The following is a 17,946-nucleotide window of genomic DNA, read 5'->3' as shown; positions in this document are numbered from 1 at the left end:
CAACTGTAGTACTTAAAGCCTCCATTTTCTAAATTTTAAAGATAAATTGTAAAAGTAATATAACTGGATATTTAGAAATCTGAACACTTACTCTGTAACTTTACTTACCTGAAACCCTGCAGAGTAGAATGTAAGAGCCTGTTACATCTCCATGCTGTACACACCCATTGTCACTGGTGCCCATGCTACTAATTCTAAAGTAGGGGGACCCGGGTTTAATGAACTGCCCTGTGTTTTCCATAGGATAGCATAATGGCTAAATGGAGTCAGACTATATTGCCCCGGAGTCAGACTATTTGTGCTCAAGACTCCATCATTTATTAACTGTTCTGATAAGGCACAAGGTAAATTGCTTGACCTCTCTGTGTCTCAGCTCCTTCATCTGTAAACTGGGATTGATAAAGCTTACCTACTCTATAGGTAAAACACGCAAGAACAGTGCTTAGCACTGCAGCATTATCTATTATTATCTATTTATAATCAAAAATATTAAATACTGTTAGTAGCCAAAGGAATTTGGGGCACTTTCAGTAGTTTGCCGGGATGGAAGTGTGACGCTTGCCTAGCACTGGTGATCAGTGGTGAAAGCTTCAAGGGAGCAGTCCTACTTTCAGGCCCTGTAAGGGTTTGTACACAGTATTAGATGCTTTCCAGTGGTGTCATAAAGTCAGGACAAAGTGAAGCATTTGAGCTTTCTCAGCGGATTATCTAATAGCAATTTAGGATAAATATCTGTAGAAATAAAACTCTTGTTAAAATTTAAGTGTTTAATTTAAGCTATATAAAAAATTCTAAAACAAGAGAGAGATTTTTGACACAAAGTTAAAGAAACACTCTCTCTTAAGCCTTGGATACTTTAAAGTCCCTCAGAGACATCTATGACACCTACTTTATTTCTAAACTTAGTCCATCAAGTATTATTTCTGTTTTGCACTCGTGTTGTATGAGAACAAACCACTAGCCCCTGAAATGTGTTTTCCTTTTTTTTTTTTTTTAACTACTTCATTGAGGTCAATGGAAAGGAGAGCCTCGATTTGCCAAAACCTTAATCCCTCTGTTACTTAATGGTCTTAACTTCCTATTATTCAGTTATTTAAACATTGTATTATAGTTTTTCCACCAACTGAGTCAGCCGTACCAATGGCCACTTAGTATTTAGGACAGCACACTGCCCCCACTTGGGGGCCATGGAGAGGAAAGGACACTGGCTGGAGAATTCAGAGTTCAAGGTTGGAGTAAACTTTTATTAGAGACTAACTGTGTGACTTTGAGCATTTGCATCCAAGTGGAGCTTTTGACCTTAGAGGGAAAAATGGTTTTAAAACCTGTTTTGGTTCTTTAATGGCAGGGTGCAGCTCACACTCAACTGTGCATCCTCCGTAAGTGTTTGACATAGTGACTTAACACAGCGAGGTCCATGCCTTGCGTGGGTTAAACGTCTCAAAAGAGTGGAGATTTCTCTCCCAACTTTATTTTCATTAAGTTCTAGAATAATTATTGGTTAGACACCCAAGTAGAATGGTACTATTTGCCATAAATTTAGGAAAGCAAAAAAAATATGAACAAGGGCAGTAAAATAAAACTGAGGAAGAAGGGACAAGGAAGAGAAAAAGGGAAAGTGAGGCACTAAGTGTAAAGAAGGAATATTGAAAATAAGAGCAACCAAAGGCCTATAAAGTCAGTGAACCTAAATGACATTTTTATACCCTAATATAAAATAATCTCTTACTAGTCGAAACATCTCATTTCATTTTTAAGAGGAAGTGTAAATCCAGAAATGCGCACATTTAAATTTGAAAATGAGCTCATATGAAAATTTAATTTTATATGCAAATGAGGCAAATGTTCCACACTCACAGTGTAAACGAAGTTTCCCAACAGCAGGTAATCAGAGGTCTTCCCATTTCCAAATACAGTACCTGCATGAAAAGAAGAGAGACTTGCTAGAACTGAAAATAATTGAGGTCCTTTCAGAATCCTTTCAAAGAGAAGTCAATTTAGGAGTGCTGAACAAAAGAAGGGGAACCAAGAGTCATACAATGGAGCCAGAAATGAGGCTAATTTAACAGAACACTGTATGAAGTCTCATAAAGTTGCTTAACATGGGTAACAAGTGAAAATCAAATTTCCAACAGTCAACATGAAGAAGGAAACTGGACTTGTTAACCAATTCTCAGGGTTCGTGAGATTAAAAAAAAAAAATCGTTCAAGTGGAGCTTAATGCTATGGGAAGTAAGACAGAAGGCATTCTGAACCCTTAATAAAGAACTTTGTTAACAGTATAGATGAGGGCTTTAGGGAGCCTTCTTACTATCTCTCAAAGTTGTTGGCATTGGACCAAAAAAGCAACTTACAGAGGGCTGGGGAGCACCAATATAATTCCAGGCACATGGCTCTTTGAGGATCTGGTTGAATTCAGGGGTACATCTAAAGGTATTTTGTTTTTCTAGCAATGACTAACAAACATGGCTTTAGATGAAGGGAGTGGTACTGACAAACTAAAATCACTAAACTAAACGTAGATACCAAAATAGATAGCTAGTGGGAAGCAGCAGCATAGCACAGGGAGATCAGCTTGGTGCTTTGTGACCACCTAGAGGGGTGGGATAGGGAGGGTGGGAGGGAGGGAGACGCAAGAGGGAAGAGATATGGGAACATATGTATATGTATAACTGATTCACTTTGTTATAAAGCAGAAACTAACACACCATTGTAAAGCAATTATACTCCAATAAAGATGTTAAAAAAAAGAACCCCAAAAAAATCAAATAAAAAATTAAAAAATAACAATAATTTAATCATTGGTACCATAGAAAAACTTAAAACCCGTGGTATGTGTCATACAGTATTTTACTTATGCACATATTTGACAATATTTATTCAAAGCCTAATATGGAAGTACAAAATATGTTAGAGTAAACTGAGAGGAGACACAGAGCATGGTGCTGGTATGAAGAAACAAGGAGAGCCAGGTGAGCTTTGGACATACAGACCAGGTGAGGTTCTGTTTCAACTTGTATCATCTTGGTTTATTTGTAATCAATCTCCATTGAATTCAGTTTCTTCACTTAAAAGATTGAGTGAAACTCCCTACTTTGGAGGAGTTTTGAGATTACAATAAGTTGAATATATAAAGCACCCAGCCATGCTCCACAGTGTGACCCTGCCTCCCCTCTAAGGTTTTCAGATAAAAGTAGCCACGAAGCGCTGCTTAAGGGGCAGCCCAGAAACCTAGGAGACTATCTTTCTCTATGGAGTATCCCATGATGAAGGACACAGGATCTGACATGCTAACATGTCTTGTGGGTATGTTGTGGACAGACATAAATGTCTGAAATTAATCTGTGAACTTTCATAGAACCAAATTAGCAAACTCAAATCTACAAAATAACTGAAAGCATCTTGTGATTACTTCTGGACTTCCATGTTTCTGCTATGTGGCACACTGGTTAGGTCCCTTAATCAATATAAGCAAGTTATCAAAAATAATCATAGTTGGGTCCAACTCAACCTTCTAGTCATCACTGGTTTGTCAAAAGCTGGAGATTCATTTCAAAATCGAACCGAGGAAAAAAGTTAAAAGCCTGTTGTTGCGTTTATCAGGTTTGGTATTTGGATGATTTAGGTAAATTATTCGTGCTAAAACTTTCCGGTCCCTGGACCCCTTTACACTCTTAAAAAATTTTAAGAATCCCTCAAAGCTTTTGTTTATGTGGTTTATATATACCAATATTTACTAAATTAGAAATTAAGACAGAAATTTAAAAAATTTGTATTGATTTACCTAACAGTAATATACCCTATATATGTAACATAAAAACAGATTTTATGAAACATAACTATTCTCCCAAACAAAAAAATTAGTGAGAAAATTGGCACTGTTTTACATTTTTACAATCTCTTTAATGTCTGGGTTAAAAGAGCTGGATTCTCATATTGTTTTGGTTGACATATATGAGGGAAATCCAAATTCACAGAGAGATGGAGTTATAAAGGAGACAAGTATTTTAGTAATCTTTTCTAATAACTGTGGTATTCCTTGATACTACTTTAAAACTCAAGAAGTTTCTTACAGTGGCGGAGATAGTTTCCTAAAGGTTAGTAGCAGTGTCGAATCTGAAACTGTTTTGGTGGGAAGCATGCTGTCGTGCATATTGAAGTAGAGATATACTGTTGTACACACAAAACTTACATAATGGTATAAACCATGTTACAAAAAAAATACACCTTGGGCTTCCCTGGTGGCGCAGTGGTTGAGAGTCCGCCTGCCGATGCAGGGGACACGGGTTCGTGCCCCTGTCCCGGAAGATCCCACATGCCGCGCAGCGGCTGGGCCCGCGAGCCATGGCCGCGGAGCCTGTGTGTCCGGAGCCTGTGCTCCGCAACGGGAGAGGCCACAGCAGTGAGAGGCCCGCGTACAGCAAAAAAAAAAAAAAAAAAAAAAAAAAAAAAAAAAAAAAAAAATACACCTAACCTTAAAAAAAATCCATTGGTCCATTTTGCATTTTGAATGGATCTTTTACTTATGCACGATTCTGTAACCTCATGGAAGTAGCTGGCTCAGCTCACAACTCAAACAAGCCCCAAGACACTCTACCTTGATAAAGCTGCTGCATGTTGGTACGCAGCCGAAGTGCTTTACGCATACTTCCCATTTTGTCACACAGAATATTCATAACGTGTGTATCAAGTTTCAGGATTTAATAAAAGTATTAGGTTTACAGCTTCTTCAAGGGCATTCTTAAGTGAAATAGCTTTTCGGGGTTGTTTTTTTAACATGGGTGCATGGCAGTGAAGAATGAGTACAATACAATTGTACCCCTGTTTGTGTCAAGGTACCAGCAATTTTACATACTATTCCTCTTGCATCAGCAATGAAAAAGACAAATAATGTCTTGATAATATAAAAAGTTTGAAACTATTAAATTTTGACCTCATTCATGGACCTGAAAAGGTCTTGAGTATTCTCAGGTGACCATATTTTGAGAAACGCTGAAGCAAGTGAATGAATGAATATTTAGCCATACATTACATAGTTATTTCTATTTCTTCTGTACCCCATCCTCTCAAACGCTAAAGAAAACAAAAACTCCTTATGTAAAAATAAAAACAAGACAAAAAAAAGCAGAATGTTAAAACACAATTTATGCTATATGCTATTATCTCTTAAGAAGAGAAAGCATGGGCTTCCCTGGTGGCGCAATGGTTGAGAGTCTGCCTGCTAGTGCAGGGGGCACGGGTTCGAGCCCTGGTCTGGGAGGATCCCACATGCCGCGGAGCAACTAGGCCCGTGAGCCACAACTGCTGAGCCTGCTCGTCTGGAGCCTGTGCTCCGCAACAGGAAAGGCCGCGAGAGTGAGAGGCCCACGTACCGCGATGAAGAGTGGCCCCCGCTTGCCACAACTAGAGAAAGCCCTCGCACAGAAACGAAGACTCAACACAGCAAAAATAAATAAATTAATTAATAAACTCCTACCCCCAACATCTTCTAAAAAAAAAAAAAAAACCCAACTTCTAAAAAAAAAAAAAAAGAGAAAGCACATGTTCTCTGGACTTGGCTGGATTTGGGTTCCTCAGACAGTACCCCTTGTCAACTGGTTCTGCTGAGGCTGGCTGGCTTTGGCAGTTCCCCAGACAAATGCAGAGGGAGACTTGGGATCTGCTCTTCTGGGGCTGGAATTACTTAGGAATTCCTTTCAAACCCTGTCATTGCTAAAGTGTTTTGGATTGGTAAGGTGATTTGGATGCTGCTTGGTTTGAGCTACTTTTTTTTTTTTTTTTTTTTTTTTTGCGGTACACGGGCCTCTCACTGTTGTGGCCTCTCCCGTTGCGGAGCACAGGCTCCGGACCCGTAGGCTCAGCGGCCATGGCTCACGGGCCAAGCTGCTCCGCGGCATGTGGGATCTTCCCGGACCGGGGCACGAACCAGTGTCCCCTGCATCTGCAGGCGGACTCTCAACCACTGCGCCACCAGGGAAGGCCCGGTTTGAGCTACTTTTGATATTAAGTTTCTTTTTTTTTTTCTGATTTAGAACACTGAAATAGCAGTTTCATAGATGGACATTCCTAGTTTTTCATACCTACATTGATTTTGTGTTATGAAAATAAACTACCTGGAGAACTTGTCTAAAGTCCTGTATCGTACCCTAGATTTCAATATCCTATAGCTCCCCTAAGTGAAAGCAATCCAATTGTCCATCAACTGATGAATGGATAAACAAAATGTGGTCTATACATACAATGAAATATTATTCACCCATAAAAAGGAATGAAGTACTGATTCATGCTGCAACAATGATGAACTAAGGTCACATATTATGATTCCATTTATATGCAATGTCCAGCATAGGCAAACCACAGAGACAAAAATCAGTGGTTGCCAGGGGCTGGGGGAGGGGGAGGGGAAATGAGGAGTGACTGCTCATGGGAATGGGATGATGAAAATGTTCTGGCATCAGAAAGTGGGGACACTGGCACAATTCTGTGAATATACTAGAAACCACTGGATTGTACAATTTAAAAGGGTGAATTTTATGGTATGTAAATTTTATCTAAAAAAAAATGCCAGTGTGATTCTCCTGGCCCACTGGGTCAATATTTTCTATTTAATTAGATTTTCTTACTACACTTATTTCTATGGCCTAGAAAATGAGAAGTATTCACTGTTGGACTGTCAGAGTAGTTAATAAAGGAATGAGATGAAAATCTCCGACTAGGACATGAAAGTACTGCCTTCTCTGTGACACTCACACCCTCCCACTCATGCTCTCATGAACTTCTCCTCAACGGACCGGGTGCCGACGGTGAGCCTGGCACTGTTCTAGGCACTACGAAAACAACAGTGAACTAAATGGACAGTTCCCTGCCCTTCTGGAGCTTTGATTCTAATAGAGGAGAATGATAGTTAAAAGAAAAAAAAAAAGCAAATATATCACACCAGATAGGCAAGCACCATGAAGAGGATACAGGAGGATGGGGAGAGGGGGGCAGCAGGGGTGGGGTTGGTGGGTCTCTGAGGCAGGGCGATCCGGGAGGGCCTCTCCGAGCACAGACCCCAGGGCGGGAGGGAGAGAGCAGCTGGAACATCTGGTGAAGATGAGGAAGAGCACAACGGCCTGTGGGCTAGAGCACGGGGAGGGGGAGAGCTGGCTTGGGAAGAAGGAGAGTTGGGTGTGGTTAGCCAAGGCTGGGGCTGTGGATTTCTTTCTAAATGTGATAGAGCCTGTGGGGTTTTGCGGAGGGAAGCACCTGGTCTGATTTACGTTTTACAAGGATCCCTCTGTAGGTGGGATACAACATCTGGCACTGCATTTCACGGGCCAGCGTTAACTCACAGGCTGAGAGGACGGCCAGTACCTCTAAAGGACGCACAGATCCTTGGGTGGAGGTGTCATGTTTGAAGTACTGTAGTTTGAGAGCTGAATGGTCAGCCATCTTCCTCAGGATCTCAGGGCAAGTTCTGCTCCGGACACAGTAGCACCAGCTTAAGCATCCCAGGGACCTCTTTTCTAAAGTGGCTACTTAATCATTTTTATGTGTAGAGGAAATTCACCATAAGCCTATCTCTCAAAACTGACAGAATAACATCACCCCCTCAAAGCAAGCAGAGAAAAGTTTACACTCCAAGATGAACTTAAAAACATATTAAAAATCTCATTTAAAGCTCCGGCTCAAGTACTTGAAAGTACTAGCATGTCTGATTAGGTTCAGTATAAAGAGTTGATACAAGCCTCACAGGTATAATAAATAGATCACATAAAATGTTAGCACTATTGTCTTCAAACTGTACATCAACAGAGGAAAAAAAAGAGCCCTAAAATTTAACTCTCTGCAAGATTGGAAAACATGAGAAGTAGAGAAGAAAGGCTTTGCATATATTAAATCACTTTGCTCCCAAAGGAAAAGTAAAAATCTTTAAAGTGTGTACAACGTTTAAATGCATGTATTTTAGGTTAAGGAAAAATACCATAACACGAAACACTGCTATAATTTTTAACGTATATTGACAATGAATTATTTTTCTAAACAAGTAAAAAGTCATCTCTTAGCATGCATATCCTTTCTACTTACCATACTGAAGGGCTTTTAGTGGAAACCAAAACAGAATAACTGAGTGGAAGAGGCCATTTAAACAATGAACCCAGAAAACCTGAGGGAAAACAAAAATCCATGAGAACCATTTGCGATAAACTAGCTCTGTGAACTCTGACCTTTCTTTTTATCTGTGAGCTAGATTCACAAAACGTGTTTCTCTCGGGCCACCACTGTGAATTAATAGAACTGACAGACACTTTCTGCCTCTTAGACCTTCATGGGTCATTTATTTATTTTTATGTTTCTCGAAATGTTTTTTCAGCTTCACTGAAATTTTTTCTACTTCTTAAAAACCAAATATTAAAAGTTTAAATTTCTGCCTGAAAAAGAAAATAAAATTTCAAATAACTGCAGACCTTGAAATTCTTTAAGTGGGATTATTTTCATAATTCCAGAAGAATAGACTTTTGAAAAGATTGTAATTTAGTGAAATCCCTACTTTCTCTTTTCCATGTGCCATAAAAGTGTAAACTTTTTAATGGTAAGGATATAGTGCATTCTCTCTCTCTCCCTACACACACACATGCACACACACACACTAAATATAGCAAGTATAACACTTAAATTGTATAATTCCTTAAAGCAAAGCATTTTCACTAGGACCTAAGTAATAAAAGACTTTCATAATTTTTAAACACCTGTCAACATCAAACTTCATACAATTATAACATCGTTTAACTGTTATTGCTTTCTCACCTATTGTATTTTAAGAACAAGAAAGCAAGTATCACTGATCTTTTCTTTGTAACATGGATGTGAAAGATTAAGTTATAGAAAAACTGTTTAGAACTCTTATGGCCCTTTGAATGGTTGAAGTTTTGTCGTTCAAAATTGCTTCTTGCAAACAAAACTTATGCTAAATAAAATTGGCATGTATTAACAGTTTTAAGCTGTTCAAACAACAGAAATTAAGTTGCCTGCCTCCCAAAATTTTCCACTGTGATCTCAACCTCCTTTGTTAGTTCACCCAGCCACACCGGGCTGTATGATCCCATTTACGCTCCAATACATTACACATTTGAACTTGTGTTACTCATTAACCTTTGTCTCTTCTCCTCACTATGTCATTACTGCAAGTTTTTATTTGACAGAAAGCACAGGTGGGTGCAAGAAAAATTAGTTCTACTTTTCCATTTTCCTGACTGATACTTATTGTCACATGTTAATCCTTTAACCCCTGTCATGACCTCAGAACCTCCGACCCTTTTTACCATAACAAACGTAATCATCATCATTCAGGGCAACAATGCTTCTACATTGGGGACCCGCAGCAATTGCTGTGTATACACATATGCATTTTGTAACCATGTGTCCCTGAATTTTAAAATGTTCATATGGGATTTATTCAAATAATTTTCACTGAAATCATTAGAAAAAAACATAAACCCTATAAAAATTGTTGGCATCTTGTGTATCTATAAATATTTAAATGGACACTGGAGTTGTAGAATCTATTTGGGTTGATCTGGTGACTTTTCTAAATGCCTGGGCTTTGCAGACAGTGAAATACTTTGTATACAACAAAAGAATAGCAAAAAGTACAAGGAAGGATGCTCACACATTAAAACTATATATGACCTGTTACACTTTTTCACTGGCCACAAAGCTGTTTCCAAGTCACCATATGCAAAGGGCATGAAAGGATGTGACTTTCTAGCAGAGTTTTTTTTCCTACTAAATTTATTTATTTATTTATTTATTTATGGCTGCAGTGGGCCTTAATTGCTGCACACGGGCTTTCTCTAGTTGTGGTGAGCAGGGGCTACTCTTCATTGTAGTGCACGGGCTTCTCATTGCGGTGGCTTCTCTTGTTGCAGAGCACGGGATCTAGGCACCCGGGCTTCAGCAGTTGCAGCACGTGGACTCAGTAGATGTGGCTCGCAGGCTCTAGAGCACAGGCTCAGTAGTTGTGGTGCACAGGGCTTAGTTGCTCCGTGGCATGTGGGATCTTCCCAGACCAGGGCTTGAACCCGTGTTCCCTGCATTGGCAGGTGGATTCTTAACCACTGTGCCACCAGGGAAGTCCCTCTAGGGTTGGTTTTGGGTAATCCTGTGAGGATCAGTTTATGTTTATAAGCAACAGTACCATGGCCAAGGTAGTGGCTGGGAAGTTAACTCTCGAGAGAGCACCGTGGAGCCTGAGCTATGGGAAATGGGGAAGTGTGACTGAGGTTGATGTAACTGCCTGGGTCGGTGAGGATTACTGTTAGCATGCCAGTAGGCCTGGAACCTTCCTAGCTCTCAGATTACATTTTCAAGGAAACAAGAGCTCATGGTCCATTGTATCTGCCCTGATATGGCTTTCCGTCACTTGAAAATACTCACCATAGGTAATGAAAAACATTACAGCAAGGCAGTGGAATTTAATACAAACTGGACATCAAAATTAAATTTTAAAGAATCAAAAAATAAAACATTTAAAAATAAGAGCATAGACATTGCATATTATAAATAGCAATGGTTTTAAGAGACCACTAAAAATACTTTTTAGAACCAATGGTGTAAGTCAAAGAATGCTTTAGTTTTTTTTTTTTTTTTTTTTAAATTTAACCAAATTCAGTTGTTTAAAACCATGCCCTCAAATTGTATGCATCTGCACACCTGGACACACTGTGCACAGTGCATTCTTGAAGACCTCATCTCAGAAGATGAATAACATCCTGGTGATAAACTTAACATCATTATTTACTGTATGAGGTTAGAGGCACTGACACACCTGTTTCACTCTATTCCCTTGATATACTGAGAACAAATGTCATTTGAGAATTTTATGAAATAATATTTAAAATACCCTGCATTAATTTCCTAAATTCAAAATACTGAATTTAGGTTACATGTAATTATTAGTAACATAACATGCATAACATAATAAGCACGCACTATATTGACTGGGAAAAAATTCTGTGAAGGTGTATTTGATACTTTTATTATCGTTTCAAAACGGCATCCACCTTGACTGTTATAAAATTAAAAAAATTTTTTTCCTCCCTCACACTGGATAGAAACACGAATTACTAACATACTAGTGGAAACATTTTAGAATAAATAATTGCAGGCAAGTAAACTCTTCATGAAATTAGATATTTTTGTTGCTGAGATGAAGAAATACCATGGATCACAAAGATGACAGGAGCCCATGGCTTGTTATGTAGGACATAAACCCGGAATATGATTTTAGACAGCGTTGGTTATTTAATCTTGTATTACATTTTATGTCTTGGAAATACTGAGTATTATGGCTGAGTTACCTACCAGAGACTATATTTTCAATGCCCAATACAAACAACCTAATATTCCAATAAGGACAAGGTTATTCCACAAAACAGAAAATTAGAAAAGAATGATATATTACCTCTCACCACTTTATATGTGTAAGGACAGTCCTTGTCAGTCCTGCAGTACCCCTGTGAGGAGTGACCATTGCCCAGAACACTGCAAAGACAGAAAGTCAGAGGGCCAAAGGGGCACCTCTTCTGCCTGCTAGACCCAGTTTACTGCTGCCTGGCAAACCCCAGTGAATTGTGGCTACAGTTTAAATTTATAGCAAAACAAAACAAAACAAAACAACTTCTCAGTCCATATCAGAACCCTAAGCAAATCTGACCTGCCATGGTCAGGACCCTGGAACTGTTTCCTTGGCTTTAGAAGATCCAATGCCCCAAGCAATTGGAGCAGTAAAGCAAGTCCCACCAGGGTACTGGTTCCTACCTTGGTGTTGAAGTCCAGGGCATTCTGAGACGTTTTGTATAATTCAGGATACTTCAACATATTCTCTTTTCTGCATGATCTCTCAAATATTCCCAGAGTTAAGGGCGGCATTGCTGTAAACATCTAAAGTGCACAAACTCATCATTATACCAGGCAGCCAAACGCAGGGTGAATGTCTATCTCAAAGTATTCAATAGAACAGGAATAATAAAAAGTCCTAAACTTACCACGTTATAAAGACCTATGCACCATCTCTCAAAGAGGATCTGTCCAGAAAAGCCATTAACGAAGGCAAACCAGATCTAGGAAGAAAACAATCCCAAACCCCCCAAATTAGAACACAAAAACCATAAATTTGTTGCTTAGAATCTGCTGTATACTCAACCACTGCATAAAAGCCTCACTGACACAGTATTTTCACGACTCTCTTGAAAATGGCATTTTTTTGGTTTGCTTTTTAATTTGAAGGGATTCTTTTGTAAGGTCTTTGCTATTTAAGCCAGAATTGGTTCCACTTGTTGAATCAAAAAAGAACTATATCAATGGGCAATCACAGACTATAAAAAAATTAGATATAACCTTGTTTCCTAAAAGGCACTTTAGAGAATATATTTTATGCAATTAAAATTTTAGAGCTTTAATTCCCTTTTAAAGTATCTACCTTCTGATAGCTATTTAAAGATTATTGTTGTTTTCATTATGATTAAAAATTTATTTATTTAGAAAATAAAATAATTTCCTATAATAATACCATCACCATTTATTTTCTTCCACTTTGGTTGTATTCATGTAGTAGTTCATTTATATATATTCATAGATTTATCTTACTGGGAAGCTGTATGTAGTGTCATGTCCTGCTCCTCTCCTTAACATTATATAATACACATTTTTCTTAAGTTGTTACATGTCCTTTAAAATGATGTTAATGGACATATATCCCCTACAGTGTGGCTATAACTATTTTTGGATATTTAGCTTGCTTCCGGTTTTTGCTATTATACATAATTCTGAACTGAATATTCTTGTACAGAAATCCTAAACATCTCTATTTCTTAGGATGATTATTTTTTAATAAAAATAGCTTTATTGAGGTATAATTGACATACAAAAATGACATACATTTAATGTATACAATTTGGTGAGTTTGGACATATGCATGCATGCATGCATGAAACCATCACCTAAGGTAACAGACATATCTATCACCTCCAAAATTTCCTCATGTCCTTTTTTCTTTTTCCTTTTAGGATGAATTCTTAGAAGTAGAATTAATGGGTCAAAGAACATAACTTTTTTTTATGGTTCTTGATAATTATAGCCATCAGAATGCAAAATTTGAATTTATACATTAAAAACATATTTTTTAATATAATAAATGTGCTTCTTTATATAAAAATATTTTGTAGCTTAAATTTATGCTTTCATTAAAAACAAATCTTTAATAGAGCAACATGTTCTTATACATTTTGCAGTTCTCTTAAAAACAGAAAGCTTAACTTTGGCTACAAAATTAAGGGGCAATATAGGGAAACTCTCCAGCATGTTTAAGACAAATGGAAAATTAAAGTGAATATCAGTAAATCAATAATCCCTGAATTATTTTTTTAAAAAGCAGACATAAAATGTAATTAAAAATCACATTAATCTGGAAGAGTAAAACGTCTGGTCCAACAATGAGATTATATAAACACAAACACAAAGCCAAAACATAACAACAACCGAAAACCAGTTAGGGGACAGCAATCTGGACATGCCGATCAAGTGAATTTTTGAATTGGAGTTGCAGGCACTTTGCTACACTTCACGTTTCATTTAACCTCATTATGGAAGCATGAATTGCTACAAATTCACCATTTATCAATATGTACCCAGGTTGGCCTCCCTATGAACAGTTTCTGTACCAACATTGATCTTTTTCCTTTTTATAGTGGAAAGGAATGACTGAGCATATATAAAAACCAATGTGGGCTTCATGAGATGGAAAAGAGAACAAAGTAGCAATAGCACATGAAAAATAAGTCCAAATTGTGTTAGGCTTGTAACACACATTAACAACAAAAAGAACAAAAGCATAGAAATTGGAGGTAAATCTGAAATTCTTACTTGCTTTGCTACATATATTTACAGAAAAAATTTGAACGTGTGCCCTCTGCTAGGAGCCAGATCATTCACTGCTGCATGCAAACTTTAAAACAACTTAGCATCTTCACATGAAGTTAAATTTATTCCTTGGGGTGCTGCTGACTTTAAACTTTTTTTTTTTTTTTTTTTTTAAAGCATTAAGTAGACACAAATTGACAAGACAGACTTCAACACTATCTATTGTGTTTTCACACTTGGCCTTTTTGAGATGTGGATTATGTAAATACATATTTGTGATGCTCTGGGTGATGGTAATGTTCTCCCTGAAGGCGACTGTGATCTATTGTGGTATTCAGATTTCTTAGGGTATGATGGTAATATAAAGAATTTTTAAACATAAACTTTCAGTTATGGCCTTAGTAGTCTAAGAAGATACAGTCTAATCTTCATTGGTCTGAAGAAAGCCAAAGCTGCATGCATACTGAATTCCTTTAATGGACATGATTTGGCTCAAAGCTTATAGTTATAAATGCATTTGTAATCATCAATACTGCATAATAGGAGAAATTTATGTTAATAAATGTGTGCGTTAATAAACATTTGTAAATGTGAATGGCCTCCTGGCCTCTTTGTACGTAACTTTCGGTGCTGATTAAAACACCACTATGAGCTTGAAATTTAGGAATCTCCCTCAAATCAATGGATATTTACATAACGTTTCCAGTTCAAAATAACCTGCAAATAAACTAGCATGCTCATAGTCCAAGTTTATTTTAAAATGCACCACTTAAAGGCTTTATGAGAGAAATGCAGACATTTTTAAGTGGAAAGCTATCAACACATTTTTACCATTTCATTTTTCCTACTGAAAGGTATGTGAACATGTTTCTAGAAATACACTTCCTGCACTTTAGAAAGTTAATATTCTAATTTCTTTTTTTAAAAAAGAAATGACTAGATAGGAATTGATCTTTCCAATATAGTACACATCTTCATACAAATATTTTGGCATTGAAGTTTACATATTTTAAAGGAAAAGAGGTTTTTTAACAGTGAAACAGTCTACCAGAAGGCTGATTTCAAGTTAGTCTGAGATTTGTAGTTAAAAGATATATTAGAAATGCATCCCATACTTAATAAAACAACACCTAAATTACTATAAACACATAAAAGTCCCTCCTTTGACTCAACAAAATCATGGATGCAGAAAGAAAACATCAGCCCCTCTGGGGAGGTATCTAAATTACTTAAAGTCACAGGAAATCCATATCCCAGCACAACTTGCTGGGAAAGTATCACCTCATTGACTTTAATCAAAGCTTCTGGAAATTAGAAACGCTACATTGCTTTGGAATCTTACTGGAAAACCTGGATGTGACTGATTATTTGAAAGAAAAGGTCTTATTTTGTTAGGAAGGAGTCAGATGTTTCAGAGAAATTGAAAAAAAATCTCTTTAGAAAATGTCAGTAATTTCAATGAACACTTAGGGTTGCTGCTGGGCGGCCACCATAAGCAAGTGCTTTATACTGCCACCTGCCAAATCTGTATTTATTTGTTTGACTGTAATTTATGGCAATGGAGTAGCTAGATAGTGACATTCCTGGCAGTATGGCAATGGCAAAAGCAGTTTTTGCAGATAATCTATAAAACCCATAGCATTCCATACCAGTCCTTTAATAGCAAGGAAACTTCAGACCTTCCTGTCCCGGTATTATTTTCTAACTTCCATGTCCTAGTAGAGGCGTGGCAGTTAAAACTTCACAGACATTTCCCCGATTGAGCATTTCTGCATATTAAACAGCAGCTTACAAATAGTCAGTGAGTATTCTGCTCCCACGCCTGAACAGCACAAAAAACTGAAAGGGGAGATTCGAGACTGGCAGTTGTCCTCACTAGAGACATTCAATGATGTGTTTTCTGTCTATTCATTCACAGTATTGACATGAGCCATTAACATCTGCAGAACTTGTTTTAGCTGGCAAAAGTTGGGTATCTGGGAATTGATTTAAGAGGTCAGTTCATTTCCAAGATAGTTGAATTATATTCAAAATACATTTCCATAAACTCTTAAAAGAAAAATAACTTAAGAATGAGATTTCCAGTAAAGTTTGGGGCTTATCCCTTTCAACATGTATAGAATCTGATCAGTGTTAAATATCTCTCAAAGAGGCTTTAAATTCAAAGCCTAGTAAAATTTAAGGCTAATCAACCACAAATCACATAACTCTGGATTTGAAACAGAGCATGCAGATTTAGTTTTTCATTTGAGTTTAATATATTTTATTTCTCCCATTAGACATAATTTTGACCACTTCATTGTTGATTGTCAAATAGATTTAAGAAGTGGCAAGTTGAGTACTCTTATTTCTTTTTACAAAATTAATATTTTGTAAGCAGATTTGTTGCTGCCAGTGGCTTTAAACTCCTCGTACCTTCAAGAGTATATGTAAATAAACTGTATAAGTTGATATTCTTTTGAATGTCAATGTTTTGGGATGAGAAGAAAATATAACTAGAAAAGTTAGGACTATAGGGGGGACTGGGAATTACAAATAATTATATTAGAAAATAATCACAAATTTATATAAACAAAAAGAATATTTTGTATGATCTCATAAGCTATTTTGGAAGTGCATTTTGCTTCAAAACACAGACTATTCCAGGCCAAATTCAGCAGTAATGAACAATAAGTAAATTCACAGATTATCTTATTTATGATTCCAAGTATTTAAAGTGTTTATTTTATCTAATGGGTTGCAACCTAATTATAGATTTTTAGTGACCAATAAATAAAACTGCCTGCACACTTCAAAACTAAGTTTTATTTTTATTAGTCTGACTCATAATAAGAACTATGCTCAATCAACATTTTGCTAAGGAGATAAATATTCAGACAGAAGCATAAAGAACAGCTGAAGCAAATATACAGCAGTTCCCAACTAATGTATCAACAGGGGAAATGTGGAGTCTACTGATTGTTTTGTTTATGGTGTTACTTCTGTGGTGTGAAGTATGGGATATTATTTCCACATGGCATATGGTTAGGTTGTGTCTCTTCTGATAGATGTGTAGAAACAGTCAAAAGAGTAGAGGGCAAGGTGGCATAAACAAACATCTGTAAGGGACCCCAGGGCAGATTTATGAGGGTGTAGGCAGTTCCTCTGACAGGACTGGAAGATGGAGGGTTTTCTTAACAAGCTATGGAGAGCTCATTGTCATGCTTTGTGAAGCTGCAAGAGGAGAAAGAAACTGGTAACACCTAGAGTTTAAGTATTACAAATATAGCTTCTGATGATAAAATGGTCATATGTTAAAAAAAAAGATAAATAACTTATTTATCACATCCTGAGTGTTCAATTTACTTATTCATCTACTGGTGCTGTGCTATCCAGGGGGGTAGCCACTGGCCATGTGGCTCTTGAACACTGGAAATGTGATTAGTCCAAACTGAGATATACTGAATGTGTAAAATACACAACAGATTGTGAACACTTAGTATGAAGAAAAGAATGTGAAATATTGCATTAATAATTTTTATAGTGATTCCATGTTGAAATAATACTATTGAGTATATCGAGTTAAATGAAATATAATTTAAAATTAATTTGGGCTTTAATTTTTACTTGTTAATGTGGTTCCCAGAAAATGTAAAATTACACACATGGCTTGTTTTACATTTCTATTGGCAAGCTTCTGGAGGATAGGAACCTTGCTTGATTTACTTCGTACTTGGTGAACTAAGCCTGGTGCCTGGCATCCAGCAGGTGCTGCAAAAATGTTTGCAGAACAAAATGCATCCTTTTAAAAGTGATATTCCTGACCCAGGTTAACTTTTCATGTTAAAAAATGATGTTATATTTGCTACATGAAAAGGAATATAGAAATTCCTTTGACACAGGAACTGAATTATTCTGATAATTTTTAGACAAATTCCTCATTATCTAGACTCTTGTTACCTACCAAACTCAGAAACCAAAACAGACCCAAACAGCAAGAATACTTGTATATAATTATGTAAGTCTGAAACATAATAAGAACTACAAGATGACCAATATTAGCAA

The 17,946-nt window shown here is 37.0% G+C and overlaps 1 protein-coding gene across 4 annotated transcripts in view; it reads right to left on the bottom strand.

Annotated features, from left to right (window-relative positions):
• ATP8A1 (ATPase phospholipid transporting 8A1) overlaps positions 1-17,946 on the bottom strand; it is a 235,941-nt gene that overhangs the window by 34,395 nt on the left and 183,600 nt on the right. For all 4 annotated transcript variants that reach the window (XM_081225745.1, XM_081225744.1, XM_081225746.1 and 1 more), the window contains 4 exons: positions 12,030-12,104; positions 11,803-11,925; positions 8,071-8,149; positions 1,858-1,919 (listed from right to left, as the gene is read on the bottom strand). In XM_081225745.1, the coding sequence (XP_081081871.1) occupies positions 1,858-1,919; positions 8,071-8,149; positions 11,803-11,925; positions 12,030-12,104 (339 nt within the window). The remainder of the gene's footprint in view (positions 1-1,857; positions 1,920-8,070; positions 8,150-11,802; positions 11,926-12,029; positions 12,105-17,946) is intronic.

The sequence above is a fragment of the Mesoplodon bidens genome, assembly GCF_964165515.1.
Source record: "Mesoplodon bidens genome assembly, chromosome: 1".
NCBI lineage: Eukaryota > Metazoa > Chordata > Mammalia > Artiodactyla > Ziphiidae > Mesoplodon > Mesoplodon bidens.
This window is presented reverse-complemented; position numbering and strand designations above follow the sequence as displayed.